Below are 16994 nucleotides of genomic sequence, written 5' to 3' on the forward strand. Positions count from 1 at the left end.
CGCAGAGTAACGTGTAGCCCCCGCCAGGGCGGGAACAGCTTCCCGCCGGCGCACCGCCCAGGGGGCGGGGCCGCGCTCACCCAATGGGATGCTAAAGGAGGCGCGGCCTCCCGGCGGCAGCGAGTGAGATTGGTGGAGCCGGGCGGCCAATGAGAAGGCGGCGCGGGGGCCGCGGCGCGCTTGCGCGGCGGGTTTGAATTGTCGGCAGCGGTTGGAGCGGGCGGAGGATGGAGGGCGCCGTGCGGTGAGCGCGGCCGGGCCGGGGCTCTGAGGGGCGGGCCGGGGCGGAGGGGTGCAGGCCTCGGCCCCGGGGCGGTTTGCCCGCCGGAGCTGTGGGGGTGAGCGCCCCGGAGGAGCGGTCGGCCCCTCGGCCCTCCCCGGGCTGACCCGCCCTTTGCCTTGCAGGACGTACGAGGCTCAGATCCGGAACTACCAAGGGCCCGACCCGCTGGAGCCGTGGGACAGGTCAGCGCGCCCGTGGCTCGGCCGTTAGCGCGGCTCCCGGTGCAGGGCGGGCTCATAACGTGCCTGGGTGTGTTTCAGGTACGTGCGGTGGGTCGATGGGTGCCTTCCCCTTCCAGAGAAACAAAGCCGCCTGCCCAGCCTCCTGGAGCAGCTTGTGAAGGTGTTCCTAAGCGACAAGAGGTACCACCAAGATCCCCGGTTTGTTAACTCCTGCGTTAAGCTGGTAGGTACACGCTCCGGGGGAGGTAAGCTGGCCCGAAAGGTTAAAGGCGTTCCGCCCTTCTGTAGGTCTGTGGCCGCAGGGAGGTGCGGGAGGAGACGTGGCGTGGAGTTGGGACGTATTGCTCTCTGCAGGAGCTCCGAGAACTTCTCAGGCTTGCTGAAGGCTAGCATATCATTTTAAAGCGGTGTTATTGAGCTGTTTGGCTTGTCAGAGGTACCTTACCTACCAACTGGTTTTATCTTTGGAAAATAATGCTTTTCTATGACGGTAACTGAGAAACTGTTATTGGGGGTTTTTGCCTGCAACTTCCTTGGATGTTTTTGCTCATATGCATCTTTCTCTTCTGCAGGCGGAGTTCATCACTTCTCCTTGCCAGTATTTTGACTACCTCTACGGACAAGGGATTGGTGCAAAGGCATCTAACTTCTACGTTGCTTGGGCTCAGCATCTTGTAAATGAAGGCAACGTGCAGTGCGCGGGAGCTGTCCTTCAGAAAGGACTTCACAACCAGGCACAGCCGCGAGAGAACTTGCAGCAGCTGTATGGGTAATTCTGACGCGTCTTTTACTCGCTGAGCTATTCAGAAAGCATACGGTTATTTTTTTTTTTCTTATGTGCCTGTGCCCTGTGCTGTAGCAGAGGCACATAACTTTGTTACAGGTAGTTATAAGCTTACCAATACATCTTTGCTGTTCAATATTTGTTGGGTGTATTGAGAAAAACCGTACTGAGTGTCTTCAGTGAAGTAGAGCCCAGAAAGAAAATCCCTTAATTGATTGATTTGTTTCCTGTCTATTCGCTGTTAAGTAGATCCGAGCTATAAGGATGCATAGCCTGCCCCGATTCTGGCAGCCTATCTCAGCCATATTACGTGTGAGCTTCGTCACTTGGAAGCTCAAGCAAGTTGGCCACGCTAATGACACCCATTTTTTCAAGTTAGGGATGCCTGTATGCTTCCCGGAGTGTATTAATTGGCTGTAGCTCACGTTGTACATGCTACACTATTTTATTTTTGCGACTGTGAAGCTAACAGGATACATCCATATACAGTAATAAGTGTCCTGTAACTAACCTGAGTTTTTTAGTATTATGTTTCATGGCATGATGGTGCAAGGAAATCAAAGGTTCCTGGGGGGTGGGGAGGAATGAGAGGTGACTTAGTGATAATAACTGACGTTTCTTGCAATTTAGCTGGCTGCAGAACTATGATCCTCAGAACCCTCCTTTGCAAGGTGAGCCTAAAGATACCTGCCTGTGCCCTGTAGCTCAATTAGTTGAATCTTTCATCTCTATCAGTGAGTTTTGTCACTGAAGAAAATAAATTTCCTGTAGAAACTGATTTTTTTGTTTGTTTTCCTGGCCGTATTTAAAATTCTTAAGGGAAGTGTATTCAAAATGAGGTATTAGTTTTCCAATGCTTAAAGTTAATAGCAATCCATCAATGAGAAAATTATTTCCTCTCATTAATGCAAACCTGTATTATCTGTCCCAGGTGCTGCCGTTATAAAACCACTTCAAACTTCACATGCTGCAAATCAAATGGCTCCTCGAAAAGGTGTTTTAAATCTTAATGACCCAGTGAATGCTTGCAAAAATCAGGTAAATTACTATTAATAAGTGACTTGGACATTGTGGGTAAAAATGTGGAGCCCTCACATAAAATTTAGATTGATGAACTTGACTGAATAAGAAAGATAAAATATACTAAGTATATCTGGTGTATCTCAGAGATGTTACTGATGTTTTTATACTGTAAGCATCGCGTCTTTGTAGAAATATCTCAGTTGGGAAGTAGTGGGACACATTTCCAGAATCCCAGGCAAAGAGTGATCCATCCAGCTGGTTAGCATTCTTTCGAGTAGTAATATTATCGGTGGATTCGGTGCCAGTCACGCTTCTTGGAAATCACCTATGTTGAATTGTCTCGAAATTCAAGTTAGTTCTTTCGATACTGTCTTTAAGAGCAAATGAAAAATAATGTCAGAGGAAGAGAAGTTTCCCAGCTGAGCCTCGGTGGGATGTAGTAGTAGTAGATGGTAGTTGTCAGTCTGTTGAGCTGGGAAATGAGTAGGAGATGACTTTATCGCTGTTCGTGAGCCCCTCTCTAGCCTGCCAGGTCAGTCTCTAACAAGTTCCAGCTGAGGTTCTGCTCATACCTTGTGCAGATCTTGAGTTAACTTTACAGTCCAAATCCTGTCACCCTGTAGTCATCTTCCTTTGCCCCCTTCCCCCCAATAAAACAACTACCAAAAAAAAAAAAAAGCAAGCATACTGCTTGTAACTCAGCTAGGTACCGGAATGCAGCACTCGTGTTCTCCGGAGGTTTGACAAAGCTAGTTACAATTAATTCTTCACAGCCTTTCTGGCGCAGTCAGATAAGAAAGGTGAATGGGGGGTGATGTTAAAGACTGCGCGTAGGAAACTGATGTAACCTTTGTCAACTTGGTCCTGTTTTCTAAAGTGCTCGTGACTCTCAGTTTGGTATTGCCTGCAAGTACCGAAAGATATCTTGGGCGATGGAACAGGGCTTAAAACGTAGTGTGTCTGCTGCCTGTTCCTCAGCCCTGAGGTTGGATCGTTGGTCAAAGGAAGAAATTGGATGAGGCCATCCAGTCTGTACTTAACAAACCCAAGTGATCTGGTTTTTGGAATAGAAACTACCTGTTCAACTAGTTCCAGTGTCCTTCTGGACTGCGGTTTCCAGAACTACATCTGTCTCTCTCAGTTCTCTGGGATCTTGTTCATTTTCCAAAAGTTCTCGGAGATTACAGCGAACTGTTATATGGCTAATTCTTCGGGATGAACTTCCTCAGGCTCTGATGACTTGTAGAGCTCTCTTTCTGATCTGTTCTTGCCATGCTCATGATCTGAATTGTCATCTCTTCAATCGGAATTAAATATTAGGGGCTTTGTAGTTGCTGGTCATGTCAGAATGGATGGTTAACCATAATATTGGAACTCTTTATATATATATATATATATATGTATGTATATTTTTACTTTTTATTTCCTCTGCCCTGCTTTAGGGTCCTGATTCTGCTGGTACTGAGTCCTGCTCTTCCGGTGGAAGAGAAGAAGTGTAAGTGTTTGGGGTTTCTTTAAAGTCAGAGTGTAGGAAAATTAATGTGCTCCCAGAATAAATTCAATGAACTTGAATAGAGCTTTTCCCTATTTTTCCTCACAGAAAGTATGTTACGTACATCTCCAAATCTGAAGTTCTTCCTAAGTCGTCATCTACTGTTGTCGAATGTGAGCAGGTTGCAATGTATGATAAAAACCTGCTCATATGTGAAGGCTCTGAACTTTCCTTCGAGGAGCTAAGAGCCAAGAGATACTTCAAGAAATACGAGCGCCTCAGAAGACAGCAAGAATGGGGTATTCTTCTCTTTCCATCTAGCTGTTTCAGAAACATTCTCCTATTGGAAAACTAGTACTTGGCTGCATTCATTTCTTTTCAACCTCTCTGTTGAAGCCTGAAAACTTTCTCAGAGCCCAAGTTAGCATCACGTACAGAAACGGGGTTGGGTGAGCTTGGTAACGTGCCAGACGAGTGACATCGATATTTACGGTTTAAGCTCATCCCGTGGGTTTGTCTTTTGAAACCTAGATTTCGTAGAGAGTGGTGAGCAGGAAAACGCGAGCAGCTCTTAGCAGTACTAGTTACCCTGACGCGAGCTCTAGCTGCGGCTCTACGCTTACTGGGTGATACCTGCAATTCAAGATCGAGAGTGTCTGGTTCCCATCGCTAGGCTGGAATCTGAGAGCCCAGAGTGTGCTTTAAGCTGTCAAACGGTCACGTGCGATGCCACACGTTGTCCTTGGCCCAAGTCAGTCAAAGGCACGCTTGTGTAGTTGGCGATGGCATGCTTTGTAGCTGGGCTGGTCTCAAGGCAAATTTGTATTTGGGAGTAATACCTTGGTTTGCTGGGGACAAATAAAGGCCAGCTGCTCGGAAGTGAGTTAGTTGTGTATCTGACCATTTTTTTGAGGGGGGAGTTGCCAGGGGATGTTGCTGGACGTAATTATGTCATTTGGTAAAGGAAGAAATGGATAAATTGCAGTCAGTGGAACAGGGAGAGAGTCAGTGGGAGGGAAGATGCTAATGCATTTTTAAAACTAGTGTTCAAGTCTAGACTATTATTAATTTTTTTCAATCCAGTAGTTAGGTATGATAATTCCCAACAGGGGCAGCACTTCCCTTGGGGACAGCAGGCTCCGTCTCCAGCGAAAGTGAACTTTCACTTAATATCGTTATTTAATCCTTAGAAGAAGAAGAGAGAGACTCCATAAGGAAAAAAGAATCAGCTGTTCTTGAACTGCAAGCCCTGCAGCAGAAGCTGGAACAGCTCACCCAGCTCACCAAAAGCTTGGAGGAAACTAGACTGGAACCAGCATCTCCAACATCAGCTGAAGCAAATAAAACAGTGGTAAGTAGGAGCTGTCTTCATGACCTTCTCTTGTAAACTTTAACCATGAATGAAATATATTTTAATTGTTAAACCCGAAAGTTTGGGGTTGCTTCTCCATGATTTAGTTTTAGTTGCATATGAAGGTTCTCTTATGCGTGAAAAACCAGTCTAGTTGTGCAGAAATAAAAAGGAAAATGGCAATGGTTATACTTGTGTGTGGAGGTTGAGCGTAAAAGAACATTTCTCATCTCTAAAGGTGCACCCACATGTGACACCCAGTGCAGCTGTACAGCAGAACTGGATGGGATCTTGTCAAAATTCGGATCTGCAAAATGCCCAGGGTCTGGGGCCAGACCCACCTCAGTCAAGTACTTTATCGTCCGCTGCTCTTACGCTGCCATCAGCGAAACCCGTTGGCCACCGGACGACATCAACCTCCCTGTGGGAAGTAACATATAAGAAGGATGCAACCACAACCCAGCTAGAGCTCGGGGAGCTCCAGCACAGTTTGTTACACCCTCCGTTCAATAACGTTTCGGCTCAGGAACGGGCACGTCCTGACTCAGCTCTTAATTGGAGCGCTGGAGAACAGTACGTATAAACAGGCTAGTTCTTGCTCTGCAAATTGTGCAGTCCTCAGTATCTACGCCTCAGCTGAGAATTAACTAAAAAAGCCCCTCTCGTCCTCTTCTGAAAAAATCTGAAGTAGCTTGTGGAAACCAATGTTTAGATCTAGATCAAACTTAATAAAACTTAGAGCTTTCATTTCAGTTTTTAATTCCTTTAACCTTGGGTTTTAGTTGTAATAACTAAGAGGAAATTCAGTGTGTAACCAAAGTAATTATTGAGCATTGCCGTCCCTGAAATAAACAGCGGGATGATGCTTAGTTCATGCAGATCCCATATGTTACATCTTGGCCACAAAGGTCTCCAGAGAAGGAAAAAAGTGCTTGTATTTCTCTTCTGCACCCTTGCTGCTTAGAGTGCGGTACTGCTAAGTCCCAAAGTGAAGCTGGAATTCAAATAATAGCTTTTATTTCAAGCTCATGTTCTTAATCTTTCCTTTGAAGGCACCCTAACAAGAGATCCACTGGACTAACTACTTCTGTGGACGTGAAAGAAGGTAATAAGCCCGGTTTTGCTTAAGACTGATGCTGTTGGTGGACCGTTACTGGCTTGGGATTGATAGCATGTGGCTACTAGTTCCAACCCCAGCAAAGCTTTTTGACTTTCCTAACTCCATCCCTGCGTGTTTGGGCACTGTCTCTATATCCCGCCCATGGGGCCAGTGCCTGTTTCCACCTTCCGTGCAATTCCTTGTTGTTTGAGCTCGGTCGGGAGTTCCTGCCTGCTTGACTTTCCGTGTCAGGGTGGATCATTGCTGTGAATCGAAGACAAAGTCCTCGGAGGCCACCCGGCTGTCCAAGGTCTCTCTTGCCCTTCAGGGCAGCCTCCCTTGGGAACCTGCCAAGCTCTGAACAAGCCAAAATCCGCTCTCCCAAAATTCTGGGTTGTCACTCTGCTCCTCATCTTGTTTGCTTCTCTTACTAACATTTTGCTAGCTCCTGAAATGTTAATAAATAGTCCCAGGCTACTTGAGAAATGATCTTGCTGTTCTCATTTCTAGCATCTAGAGTGGGAAATTCTTCCTTTGCTTCTGGAAGCGCTTCTCAAGCTACCCCAAACACCTCGCTGGGAGGAGCGATGCAGGCAACGCCGTTCAAAGTGCAACCTTCACCTACGGTTCACACGAAGGAAGCGTTGGGTAAGCTGAAACGAGGGTGATTTTTCAAAACCCTAAAAGGCAAATTGCAGTTGTGTTTCTGATGTCAGCGGTGAAGTAATAACATCATGATGCTGTGTTCTCCCCTTTGTACTCTTCTGCCACGTTCTTCTGTTTTGATAGTAAGCCACTAACACGTAGCGAGCTGCTGCAGCTGAATACATACCTGTAAAAAGAAAAAAACCCAGAAAGCTTGTGGTATGCGTTAGTTTTCCAAATATCTAAGAAGATAAAGGAGAATTCGCTCCTGTAGGAGAACTTGAAATCTCATCTTGGAGAGGAAAACAGAAAAGGAGGAAAAAAAAAAGGCCAGGACACCAGCAAGTCCATGTTGCCAAGCTGCATCTTCCTGTGTTTGTTCAGTTGTCTGGAGTGTTTAAATGCAATATGAAGGAATAATTGGCTATCAGCGTTTGATAAGTGTTAAGAATATTGGCATTCGATTGGACTACTACACAATTGAAGACCCTCTGAAAATTTCTTTTACTGGGGGTGATATTACTGTGTTTTTTGGGGTTTTTTTTTGTTTCTTTAGGATTTCTCATGGATATGTTTCAAACACCCATCTTGCCTGAACCATCTGCTCTTGAAGAAAGCAAGGATCAATTTGAAGTCTTTTGCAGAAAAAGTGGTACGTAGTATTTACTTTTTCTGTCTGTGATTTCACCCCTCCCACCAGTCCTGCTGATTTTGACATAAGCAGTTGTTTGATTTGGTGTGAAGAAGCAGCTTCTTTCCTGATAATTGAATTTACTGACAAGTTCTAAATTTTGATGCACAGTCCAAGAACAGCAGAAGCACTTTACTGTTAGCGAGCCTATTAATGCATGTATTGAACACGTAACTTCTCTGTAGAGACTTCTCTGGTGTTTAAAACCGAATTTTGAAAAGGCCACAGCCGGTACTTCATACGAGTAAAGCTTTTTTCCTAAACCACTTTGTAGGCTGGGTGCTAGGATCTGAATTGCCATCTTAGTGTAACGCTTAAAATTGTTGGAAAACTAAGTGGCTTACAACAGTGAGCACAGAGACATTTCCCAACTGGTCAGATGCAGCAAGAAGGTTTCTGTACTCCTGGCCAGTCTTGGTTTTGAGGTGGAAAAATCTTCCCCGTTTCCAAGAGCTTATGGGAAAGAGGAATTGAGTGGTAATTCTGAGGATGCTCCTGGTCTATGGCTGCAGCCGTGTCAGGTGAGGGTGAAAATGTGACTGTTTAAATCATCTTCATTGGGTGAAGATAATATTGGTTATCTTTTCATTTTTAAGAGCCTGGTGGAAGTCTGAAAACTAATGTTGTTGCCCCCGCCATGCCTGCATTCTCTATCTTTGAAGATGAGAACGAAAAAGAGAACAGCGGGTAAGGAGGAAAAAAGGAACAGCTGAGTTCAGTTTATTGAGAAGTACATATAGGATTGTTTCTATTCCATACCATTTGGTTGTGACTGTATTTGCAAGATCAGGACTGGCTTGAATACAGTCCCCAGCAGCTGTGTGGAAGTGGCACGAGAAAGCTGCGGTTGCTTCTCTGGGGAATTGCGCAACTTTCCTGTTTGGACACTGTGCTTAGGATGCTTAATTTTCTGTGTGACTGTGGATAGCTTGTTTCTTTGAGCTACTGCGACTGGGATTCTTTAAAAAAAAAAAAAAATTAAAATTATTTTTAAAAACCCCTAAAAACTGCAAGTCTTTAGTTATGATCAGTCTGCCTGGGGAAGTTTCTGGGGAAAAGCTATTCTAAACTACCTGTTTTGTCAGGATCCCGCAGCATAAAAGCAAGCCAGAAGAGCCCAGAACTATTGGAGAACGTCCCTTGACTGACTGTACAGCGGGCACAGAAGTGAGTGTTTGGTCTTGTTGCAAGAATTAGCCTTGAAACTGGGTTACGTAGTTATAGGGGATATCAGAGGTGCTTGTATTTACTTTCGTTCTATCCCAATCTTACGAATGATGCCTGGCTGAAGCGTAGATATCCCTTCCCACTTCCTGCCCATGGGATGAGCTTTGTCAGTTGTTAATCTTCCCAAAACTTCTAGCAGCTTAATAGTGGAGACCTCCATCTCTAGAACAAATCCGACTGCGGCTGATGTGTAGATTCGGCATGTGTTTTGGGGGAGGAAGGACGGGGAGCCAGAGACACGTTAATGTTCTAGTAACCACCTAACGATTTTCGTAGCCAAGGAGGTGCATAAAACTTCAGGCTGCTTGGGTGTAAGCGATCGCTGAGTAATGAGATGGGCTTTTTCACGCTTTAGTGGCAATTGTTTTGTCGTCTAGCGTTTTGCTGTTACACTGATTATTGCCAACACCCAGGTCTGACACAAAACTCTGTAAACCTGTGGTTTAGGATATATCGCCATTCCTTTATTTTTCTAACGTTTCTAAGTTGACACGTGCAGATGTTACGTTATTGAACCTGACTGCAGCAGCTGCCAGTGCCTTACGGTGCAGCTCCGCAGGATAGTTTCAGTGGCTTAGTTTTAAATCCATATATTTATTTTTTTTTCTTCCCCTGTCTAGGAAGAAACAGGGACACCAGAGTTCTTGAGGGATGATTATACGGTGTGGAACGTACCAAACAGTAATAAAACATTAGCTCCCAGTCCAAACAACACGAGAGACTTTGCACGAGCTGCCCAGCTTGTATCAACACCATTTAATTACCTGTCGGCACATTTGCGACAAGCTTTGGAGGACAAAGGTAAAATAATGAATACTTCAGGTCGAGAGCATCTAATTCAGTGCTGCATGACTCCGCTTCTGAGTAGGCGTTCCTTGCAGAACGGCAGCTGGGAGCACGGGCTGGCCCAGCACGTGAGCTTTCCAAGAATTTTTAATTGGGGGAATAAGAGAAGGTGGCGAGGGACAAGAGAGGCTTTGTGCTGTCAAACTGCTGTTCTGAACTGTTCCGAGGGGCTGTAAACAGGCAAAAAATTGACTGAAGTCCCCGCACCACCTTCTCCTGGGGGCACCTTTATGCTTGTCTTGGAACACACTCCCTAAAGAAATCAAGCTACTGTCTGTCCTCATATATTTTAAAATAGGCTTGTTCAGTTCTAGCTTTTGTGGTACCTTAGCGGCTTTCACAGCTGCGGCGTGACTTAACCTTCTGGTCTTGGTAAGAATACTCCAAGCATGCTTACCCTTCTGGGAAAATAAACACGTGCTGTTGTTGCTGCTCCCTTTGTTCAGCCGGTGGGGATGACTTGCCGCAAATGGATTTGGAGTTTTCTGAAGAGCTGCACAAGCAGACAAGAACTAAGAAGCTAAGGTACGTCATGAATCACTGAGACTTTCCAGACTAAGTTTTAATGGCTGTGTGTGTAAAACTACTGCTCTCTTTTCAATATTGGCTGAACTCGTTGGCTGATGAGCTTGAAAGTTATTAGACAATGGGTAGCGCGATATGACCAAATCTTATTTTCTTAAGAAATGTCCGTTTTATTCATCTTGAACGTTGGTTATGGCCAATGCCACAAGAGTGGACATTTGACACATTTTTGCTTCCTGAAGATGCAAAAATACCGTGGCAGTACTGTTGATAACTTTTTTTTTTTTTTTTTTTTTAAAATACGTAGCCCTGCTCTTGAACACATTGCAGAACAAGGAGAGGTTCAAGGAAATGCCTTGAAACAAGGAAATGGAACTCAAGGAATTGCTACAGCTGCTTCTCAAAGATTACAGGAGCAGACTGCCACGAGCGGAACGGAACGTCCCTCGTCTGTTGGGGTGGACAAAGCTTCCCCTGAAAAGCTGTCTGGAACTGGGCAGAACAGGACAGCTCGGAGTGTTGGAGCTCCAGGTACGGAGCATTGCCTACAGTTTTCTTTGGTCAAGTCCGAGACCAGAGCGGTGTCTGTTCTTGCAGCGGTGCTTTGTTCCAACGGGAAGGCGGTGGCTGCAGCGAGCAAACTGTCTTGCAGCTCCTGCGAGGAGATCGCTGCGTATATACAAGCGATGTAAGGAAGGACAAGCGTGGGTCGTACCTGTGTTACGTGATGCCAGAGATACTCTGAAGTACAGGAGCGCTCGGGAGTACCGAAGGGCTCTTTGCTAGTTGAGGCTCAAATACTTCAGAAACTTCGGTCTTTCTGGGCAACTTTAACAGGGAAGACATAGGTATAAAAGCTGGATTGACAAAATTGAGGAACACTTAACTTATCCCTCTTTGGTTTTTGTTTTTTAAATCAGTGATACTCATTCAAGTATAAGCTTGTGTTACCTCCTTGAAATGACACTTTTCTTATAGCTTAAATATTTTTTCTTCTTTCCATGAAGTCCTCGTTGAGAACCCTTGGGATAAGGAATTGATTTGCAAATTCTTATCAGAGCTTCCTAAACCACTCCACACCTGTGCCAACTACTTTGAATGGAAAGCTACTCTTCCATCCATCAGACTGAAGGCTGAACTCCCGCTGGGTAAGAGCTGCTTCAAACATGTCACTTCAGAGCACTTCCTGAAGCTTTTCTGGGAACCTCTGACGTATTTTTCTAATACAGTTTACTCGTCTGTGTATCCAGATAGCTTCCAGATTACCTAAACCTCAGATCTGAAATTAGACCCGGTTTTTTTGTTTGTCTTTTGTAGCATAAGTGGTTTTGATTAGGCATTCTGAGCAGGCAATTTTCCTAGTTCTCCTTTCCTCATAACCTGTGATACAACTCTCAAACTTTGTATAGAGCAGCAGCAGTCCTGTGTCAACAAAATCTGTGTGACAGTAATTGCAACATACTTGCATGACTTAAACCTTAGTGTTTACTTTTTAAGGAATGCACTCTGGAATTTGATTACTTCCAGGGAGTCAGACTAAAACGGAAACAGTGATTTTTTTTGTGCGTAGCACTTCACAGCGCTCTTGCTCTCACGAGTGAGGACAGGCTCTCTTCTATGGAAAGGCTGGCTGGCAAGAAGAGACTTGCCGAGAAAGACTAGCACTAGGGGTAAAGCAATGATTTATGTAGGCTGGTGCTTTTTTCTTTTTTTCCCCCCCCGAGCAGTGATGTCTCTTCTTCCTGAAGTTTGCAAGCAGGACTTAATGTTGTTAATCTCTTAAAGGTTCCACCTCGTTCCATGTGGACTGCTTGGTTGGAGAGGGAGCTTTTGCCCAAGTCTATCAAGCTTCCATTCTGGACGCGAGTAACCCTAGAAACAATCAGAAAGTAATATTCAAGGTAAGTAATGTTGATTCGGAGTAGCTCTGCTGGAAAATTCTGGGGTCTTACAGTAATGACACCTACCCTGGGTAGATTCTGCTGAGTTTTCAGACTTTATAAATATGAAGTAAAGCATATTGGTCTATCCTCAAAGCCTCGTTCAGGTTGAGTGCTGTGGTGTCTGATTCATTCTACGTGGAAGTTACTTATCCTCGTGACTTGACTTGCCTCTTCATCTTTTCTTTATGAAGTTAGTCCCAAGTATCCCCAGGAGTGAGAACTACAGCCAGGTTATCTTCCTCGGCTGAGCAAAGGCAGCTCATTGCACGAGTGCTCTGAGCCCCCAGCAAAAGAAAACGTGCGTGGGTTGATGATAAAATTGCTCTTGCTACTCGGTGGCTACTCTGCCTTCCAGATCCGTGCCCACAAGCTTTCCAGAAGCATTTTTGCACTTTGTGCAGCCAGCCTCTTCGGCAGCAGCTGGCTATCATGTAGGCTTTGCTGGGCGATAGCTCTCTGGTACGGTTTTATAAACAGACCAACCCGTCTTTACGGCGATTGTAGATGGAGCAGCTCCCTCTCTGCTCTGCCCTGTCTTCTTCCAGGCTGCTTCAGTGCAGGAATGAGCAACAGCCGATAGCACGTGTTTACATCAGAACCGCTGCCAAAAGGAAAGTCCGTGCAACAGGGAAGTCAGCCCGAGAGGGTTGTGCTAGGTCGTGCGTCCCTGCAAGCTGCTGCTGGCTGAGAGGGCGCGCGAACGGTTACCGCAGCCTGGCTGCAACCCCGTTACGTGATTGAGTTGGCACGCGCGTACGCCCTCAGCCTCTCCACGCCAGAGCTTCCCCCCCCCGCCCCAACACTCGGGATGTTTTTGTGGATCTCTTCTGCAACATTTCATCTTTCAGCAAAAATCGTTTTAGCTTTCTAGTATGTAAAGGTGACTTAAGGGGGTTTTGAGCATCAGGCGTTCCGTGTAGCGGGGGAAGGAATCGGAAGGGTTTTCCTGGTTTGACTTCAAAAGCCTTCTCTCTTACACAAAATGTCTGTTGCCAGCAGAAACATCGGTGTTGCAGAAAGACTGACATTTTAAATAACACAAGAGAGCGATATAAGTATTTTATTTGGTCAAGAGGAAAAATGCCTAGTCTGCCATTAAAAAACAACAACAAACCACCCCAACCCGAGATGATCTCCTGCTTTTAACGCTAATAGATTTTCTTAGTAAATCAACTTTTTGGTTACAGGTCCAGAAGCCTGCCAACCCTTGGGAGTTCTATATAGCAACACAACTGGTGGAAAGGCTCAATCCAAGCGTACGCCATCTCTACATCCACTTTTATTCTGCTCACTTCTTTCAGAACGGAAGCATTTTGGTTGGCGAGCTCTACAGCTATGGAACGTTGCTAGTAAGTGTAATCAGCGCTCTGGAACATCATAATCTTTTTGGAGCGCTATTATATTACGATATTCAGATGTCTCCTCTACTCTCCGCTTTATGGAACTTCATTGTGAACATATTCCGTGTTTATCAACACGGACCCGTAATCCGTATCGAGTAGTTTCTGCGTAGCTGATGGCTCTTCCCTATCGTTTTGTTTACAGAATGCCATAAACATTTACAGGAAGCTGCCTGAGAAGGTGATGCCTCAAGCGCTTGTCATCTACTTTGCTGTAAAAATTCTTTATATGGTAGAAGAGCTCCACAACTGCAAAATCATTCACGGTGATATTAAGCCTGACAATTTCATACTTGGAGAAAGGCAAGTATTTCCCTTTGCTACCTGAGACCCCAGCGTATCGTGATATCATAGCCTCGATAATTACGTGATCGCTTCATGTCGTCATGACTGAAGGTTTCTGGACAACGATACGTGTGACATAGATGGTCTCTCTCACGGCTTGACGCTCATTGACTTGGGGCAGAGTATAGACATGAAACTCTTTCCTGAAGGAACGGCGTTTACCGCAAAGTGCGAAACCTCCGGATTTCAGTGTATTGAAATGCTGACGCAGAAACCATGGAACTACCAGGTATGAGATTGCGTAGACAGCCCAAACGTTTGGAGCTTACTGCACGCGTCCGGCCTGAACAAATGGAGCGTAGAAATATTACACTTTTGCACTGGAGTTGTAGATTCGGCTTGTCGCTTTAAAAACGCGATCCTGAACCCTCTTTTTACGGAGCTCTCGCCTTGCTGGCTCCACGGAGTGTTTTTCAGCTAATTTCTAGTGGTCTCGATACATCTTTTTAACATGAAACGTGTGTGTGCTCTGTTCAGACAGACTACTTCGGCATTGCAGCAACGGTCTACTGCATGCTCTTTGGTAGCTACATGCAAGTGAAGAACGAGAACGGTATCTGGAAGCCCGAGAGAGCCTTCAGAAGGTCGGTGTCAAATCTTTTCAAAACCTTCCCTTGTCTAGAAAGCCGCGTCATTAGTGCCAGGTTTCTTTGGAGGTTAGCTTCTGTCGCAGCTTTCAGCGTTGCTCGCGCTTACTTCTCGATGCCCCGTGAGCTGTGGGTTCAGCGCGCATGAACCGCTTCGGAGAATTCACCGACTTAAGCGTTTTGGCTGCGGATTGTATTTTAACAGCTTGAATTTAGAAAAATTTTTTGATGCCCCCCCCCCTTTTTTTTTTTTTTTTTTTTTTTTTTTGTGTGTGTGTGTGTGGTTCCTTTGCAGGTTTCCTAATGCTGACCTGTGGAAAGAGTTTTTTGAGAGCATGCTGAACATCCCCGACTGCCACAGCCTGCCTGCACTGGGAGTTTTGCGCAAAAGGCTGAAGGACTTATTTTGCAAGTCGTACGCAAAGGAAATAAAGTTCCTTCGGAACAGACTTGTTGTGTTGCTCATAGAACACAAACAGTCACGAAAATAAGCGTTTAGTTTGCACAGTTACTGAGGACCGGCGTTTTATTGATGTGAAATCTTTTTGTAATAACTTCTTCTAGAAATAAATGTTCTTGGGGTTAACTTCAGGAACGACAACTCGCATCTTTCTATGCTTTTGTGGGGAAAAAAATTACACTAAAATTGCTTGTTAATTTAACTTGTCTGGTTTGGGAGGCGTGGGCAGTTGTCGTAATACCGTGTATTTCTAAGGAAAAAAAGCTGGTGAAAAGTACTGCGCAGATGGAGTAATTGCTTTCAACCTCCCTGGGATTTTTGACAAAGACCACCGAATCCTTTGTGTTGAAGGGACCTTGGGAAGGTAAAAAAGCAAGGTCAATGCTGAGGTCAAGCTACGCTGGCAGCCCTTAGCTCGCGCGTAGAGGCCGGGAAGCGTTCGGGCGATAAATACGGTGCAGCCAGGTGAAGGGCAGGCTGGTCTTTGAAACGTAAAGCGAATGCGAGGTGTTGAGAATTCATTTTCCCAACGGGGAGAATGGTGAGCGGAGCCTTTGGGGAGGAGCGAGCTGTTGGAAACAGGGATGTAATTCCGGACGGAGACCCTGTTGTTGTGGAAAACTCTGGCATCTCTTCTAAGAGAAGCGAAGACAGCAATTGGAAGTGAAATAGCTACGAGAGCAAGAACTCAGGTAGCTTTCTGCACCTCATCGGGGAAAAACCCACGGTCGGTAGGCGTAAGCAGGACAGGTTTTCTGTAGGTCTCTTCTCCCCCCTCAAAAAAAGCTGCTGCAGATGATGAATAGGAGGAAGCACCGTTCTGCGTCGGTGATGAAATGAGTGTGCAGGTGAGCACCTGCGCTCCGAGCGCTGGTATTGCAATTTGAGGTTTGCAGCTCGTACGGTCGCTCTCCCGCTCTACCCTTTCTCGCAGGAACTCCTGGGTTGAAAGAAACCGAGGTTTGCAGATTAGATTTAGATTAGATAGGACCGAAATCACACTTGCTGCTTTTGTTAAATTCACTTCGGACCAGCCACAACACCCTCACTAGCGACAGGGAAAACCAAGAGGCAAATATCTCTCCTCACTGGAAGTGAAAGGGTTGGTTTCTGTTCCTTTTCCTTTACTGTTGCAAGATATTGTGAAAATACTCCGGGGGAAAAGGCCAGGAAAGTGTTCCTTTAGAAGTGCCCCCCGTTCCTTTTTATCTATTTTTACGTGTTTCTTAATTACCAACACGCTGAATCGCTGCTGCCTATGCCAGTCGCTCGCTTGAGTTTGCATGAGGTTGCCTTGACTTTATAGCTGTTTTGTCAAGCGTTAGATGTCAAAATAACTTGAATTCCCCGAATTACACAAACCCCAAAGAAATCTAGCCGTGGGCCCCTTGCACACGCCAGCTCTGTGGCAGCATCTGCGCTGTCTCCCTTGGCTTGGGAGCCGAGGCCGTGCTCTCGGCTGAGAACGGACATCGCCTCTTCGGAGCCACGTCCGCGTTGCCTCACAGCGAGCGAGATTTTTCGGGTGGGGGATGAAACGGGGGGCCGTGACCCGGAGTTACGGGACCTGGGCTGATTTGTAAAGGAGGTAACGTATGGGGGAGAGGACAGGGGAATCGGTGCTCGATGCGCGTGCGAAAATACGACGTTTGGGCTTTGTCAGCCTGGCTTCGCTGCCCGCACATCCTCCTCGCTCAGATTGCGTACGGGGGACGCGCGGACTTAATCTACGGGGAAGCTGGAGAGCGCTTTTGTGGTGGCACGCTTCCGAGGGGCTCCGGGGCAGTTCGCAGCCTGCGGGATGCAGTTATCCTGGCGCTGCCCACAGTCGCGTTCGTGCAGTGACCTGGTTTGTAATCCTGTGAAATGAATAGCAACAAGGATGTTTTATCAGCAGGGCCCCGGAGGGAGGCGAGGGCATTAATTTTATTTGTGCATCTATCCACAGGAGGGAGACAAACAACAGACTTTCATAAATCTCCCTGACTTTTTGCTCTGTCTCAGGGGGATTTTTTTTTTTTTTTCTTTTCCCCCCTCTGCTTAAATTGTCCCAGGTGAGCGCAGCGCCGGCCGGTCCAGCCCTGGGTGTGCGAAGGGGCAGGGATGCCGGG

General features: G+C 46.0%; 1 protein-coding gene across 1 annotated transcript; it reads left to right on the forward strand.

Moving 5' to 3' along the window:
• The first annotated feature begins 216 nt into the window (after positions 1 to 216).
• On the forward strand, positions 217 to 15023 carry BUB1 (BUB1 mitotic checkpoint serine/threonine kinase). The gene is made up of 25 exons (XM_054822608.1): positions 217 to 244; positions 406 to 465; positions 544 to 688; positions 1038 to 1234; positions 1880 to 1920; positions 2181 to 2287; positions 3715 to 3767; positions 3873 to 4063; positions 4955 to 5115; positions 5354 to 5688; positions 6168 to 6220; positions 6725 to 6862; positions 7416 to 7511; positions 8147 to 8237; positions 8636 to 8717; positions 9398 to 9578; positions 10070 to 10148; positions 10456 to 10679; positions 11156 to 11296; positions 11934 to 12049; positions 13279 to 13440; positions 13637 to 13794; positions 13888 to 14065; positions 14314 to 14420; positions 14719 to 15023. Exons 1-25 carry the CDS (start codon positions 228 to 230, stop codon positions 14912 to 14914), a joined length of 3309 nt encoding a protein of 1102 aa, XP_054678583.1. The 5' UTR covers positions 217 to 227; the 3' UTR covers positions 14915 to 15023.
• Positions 15024 to 16994: the final 1971 nt, after the last annotated feature.

This window comes from Grus americana, chromosome 3 (genome assembly GCF_028858705.1).
Source record: "Grus americana isolate bGruAme1 chromosome 3, bGruAme1.mat, whole genome shotgun sequence".
NCBI lineage: Eukaryota > Metazoa > Chordata > Aves > Gruiformes > Gruidae > Grus > Grus americana.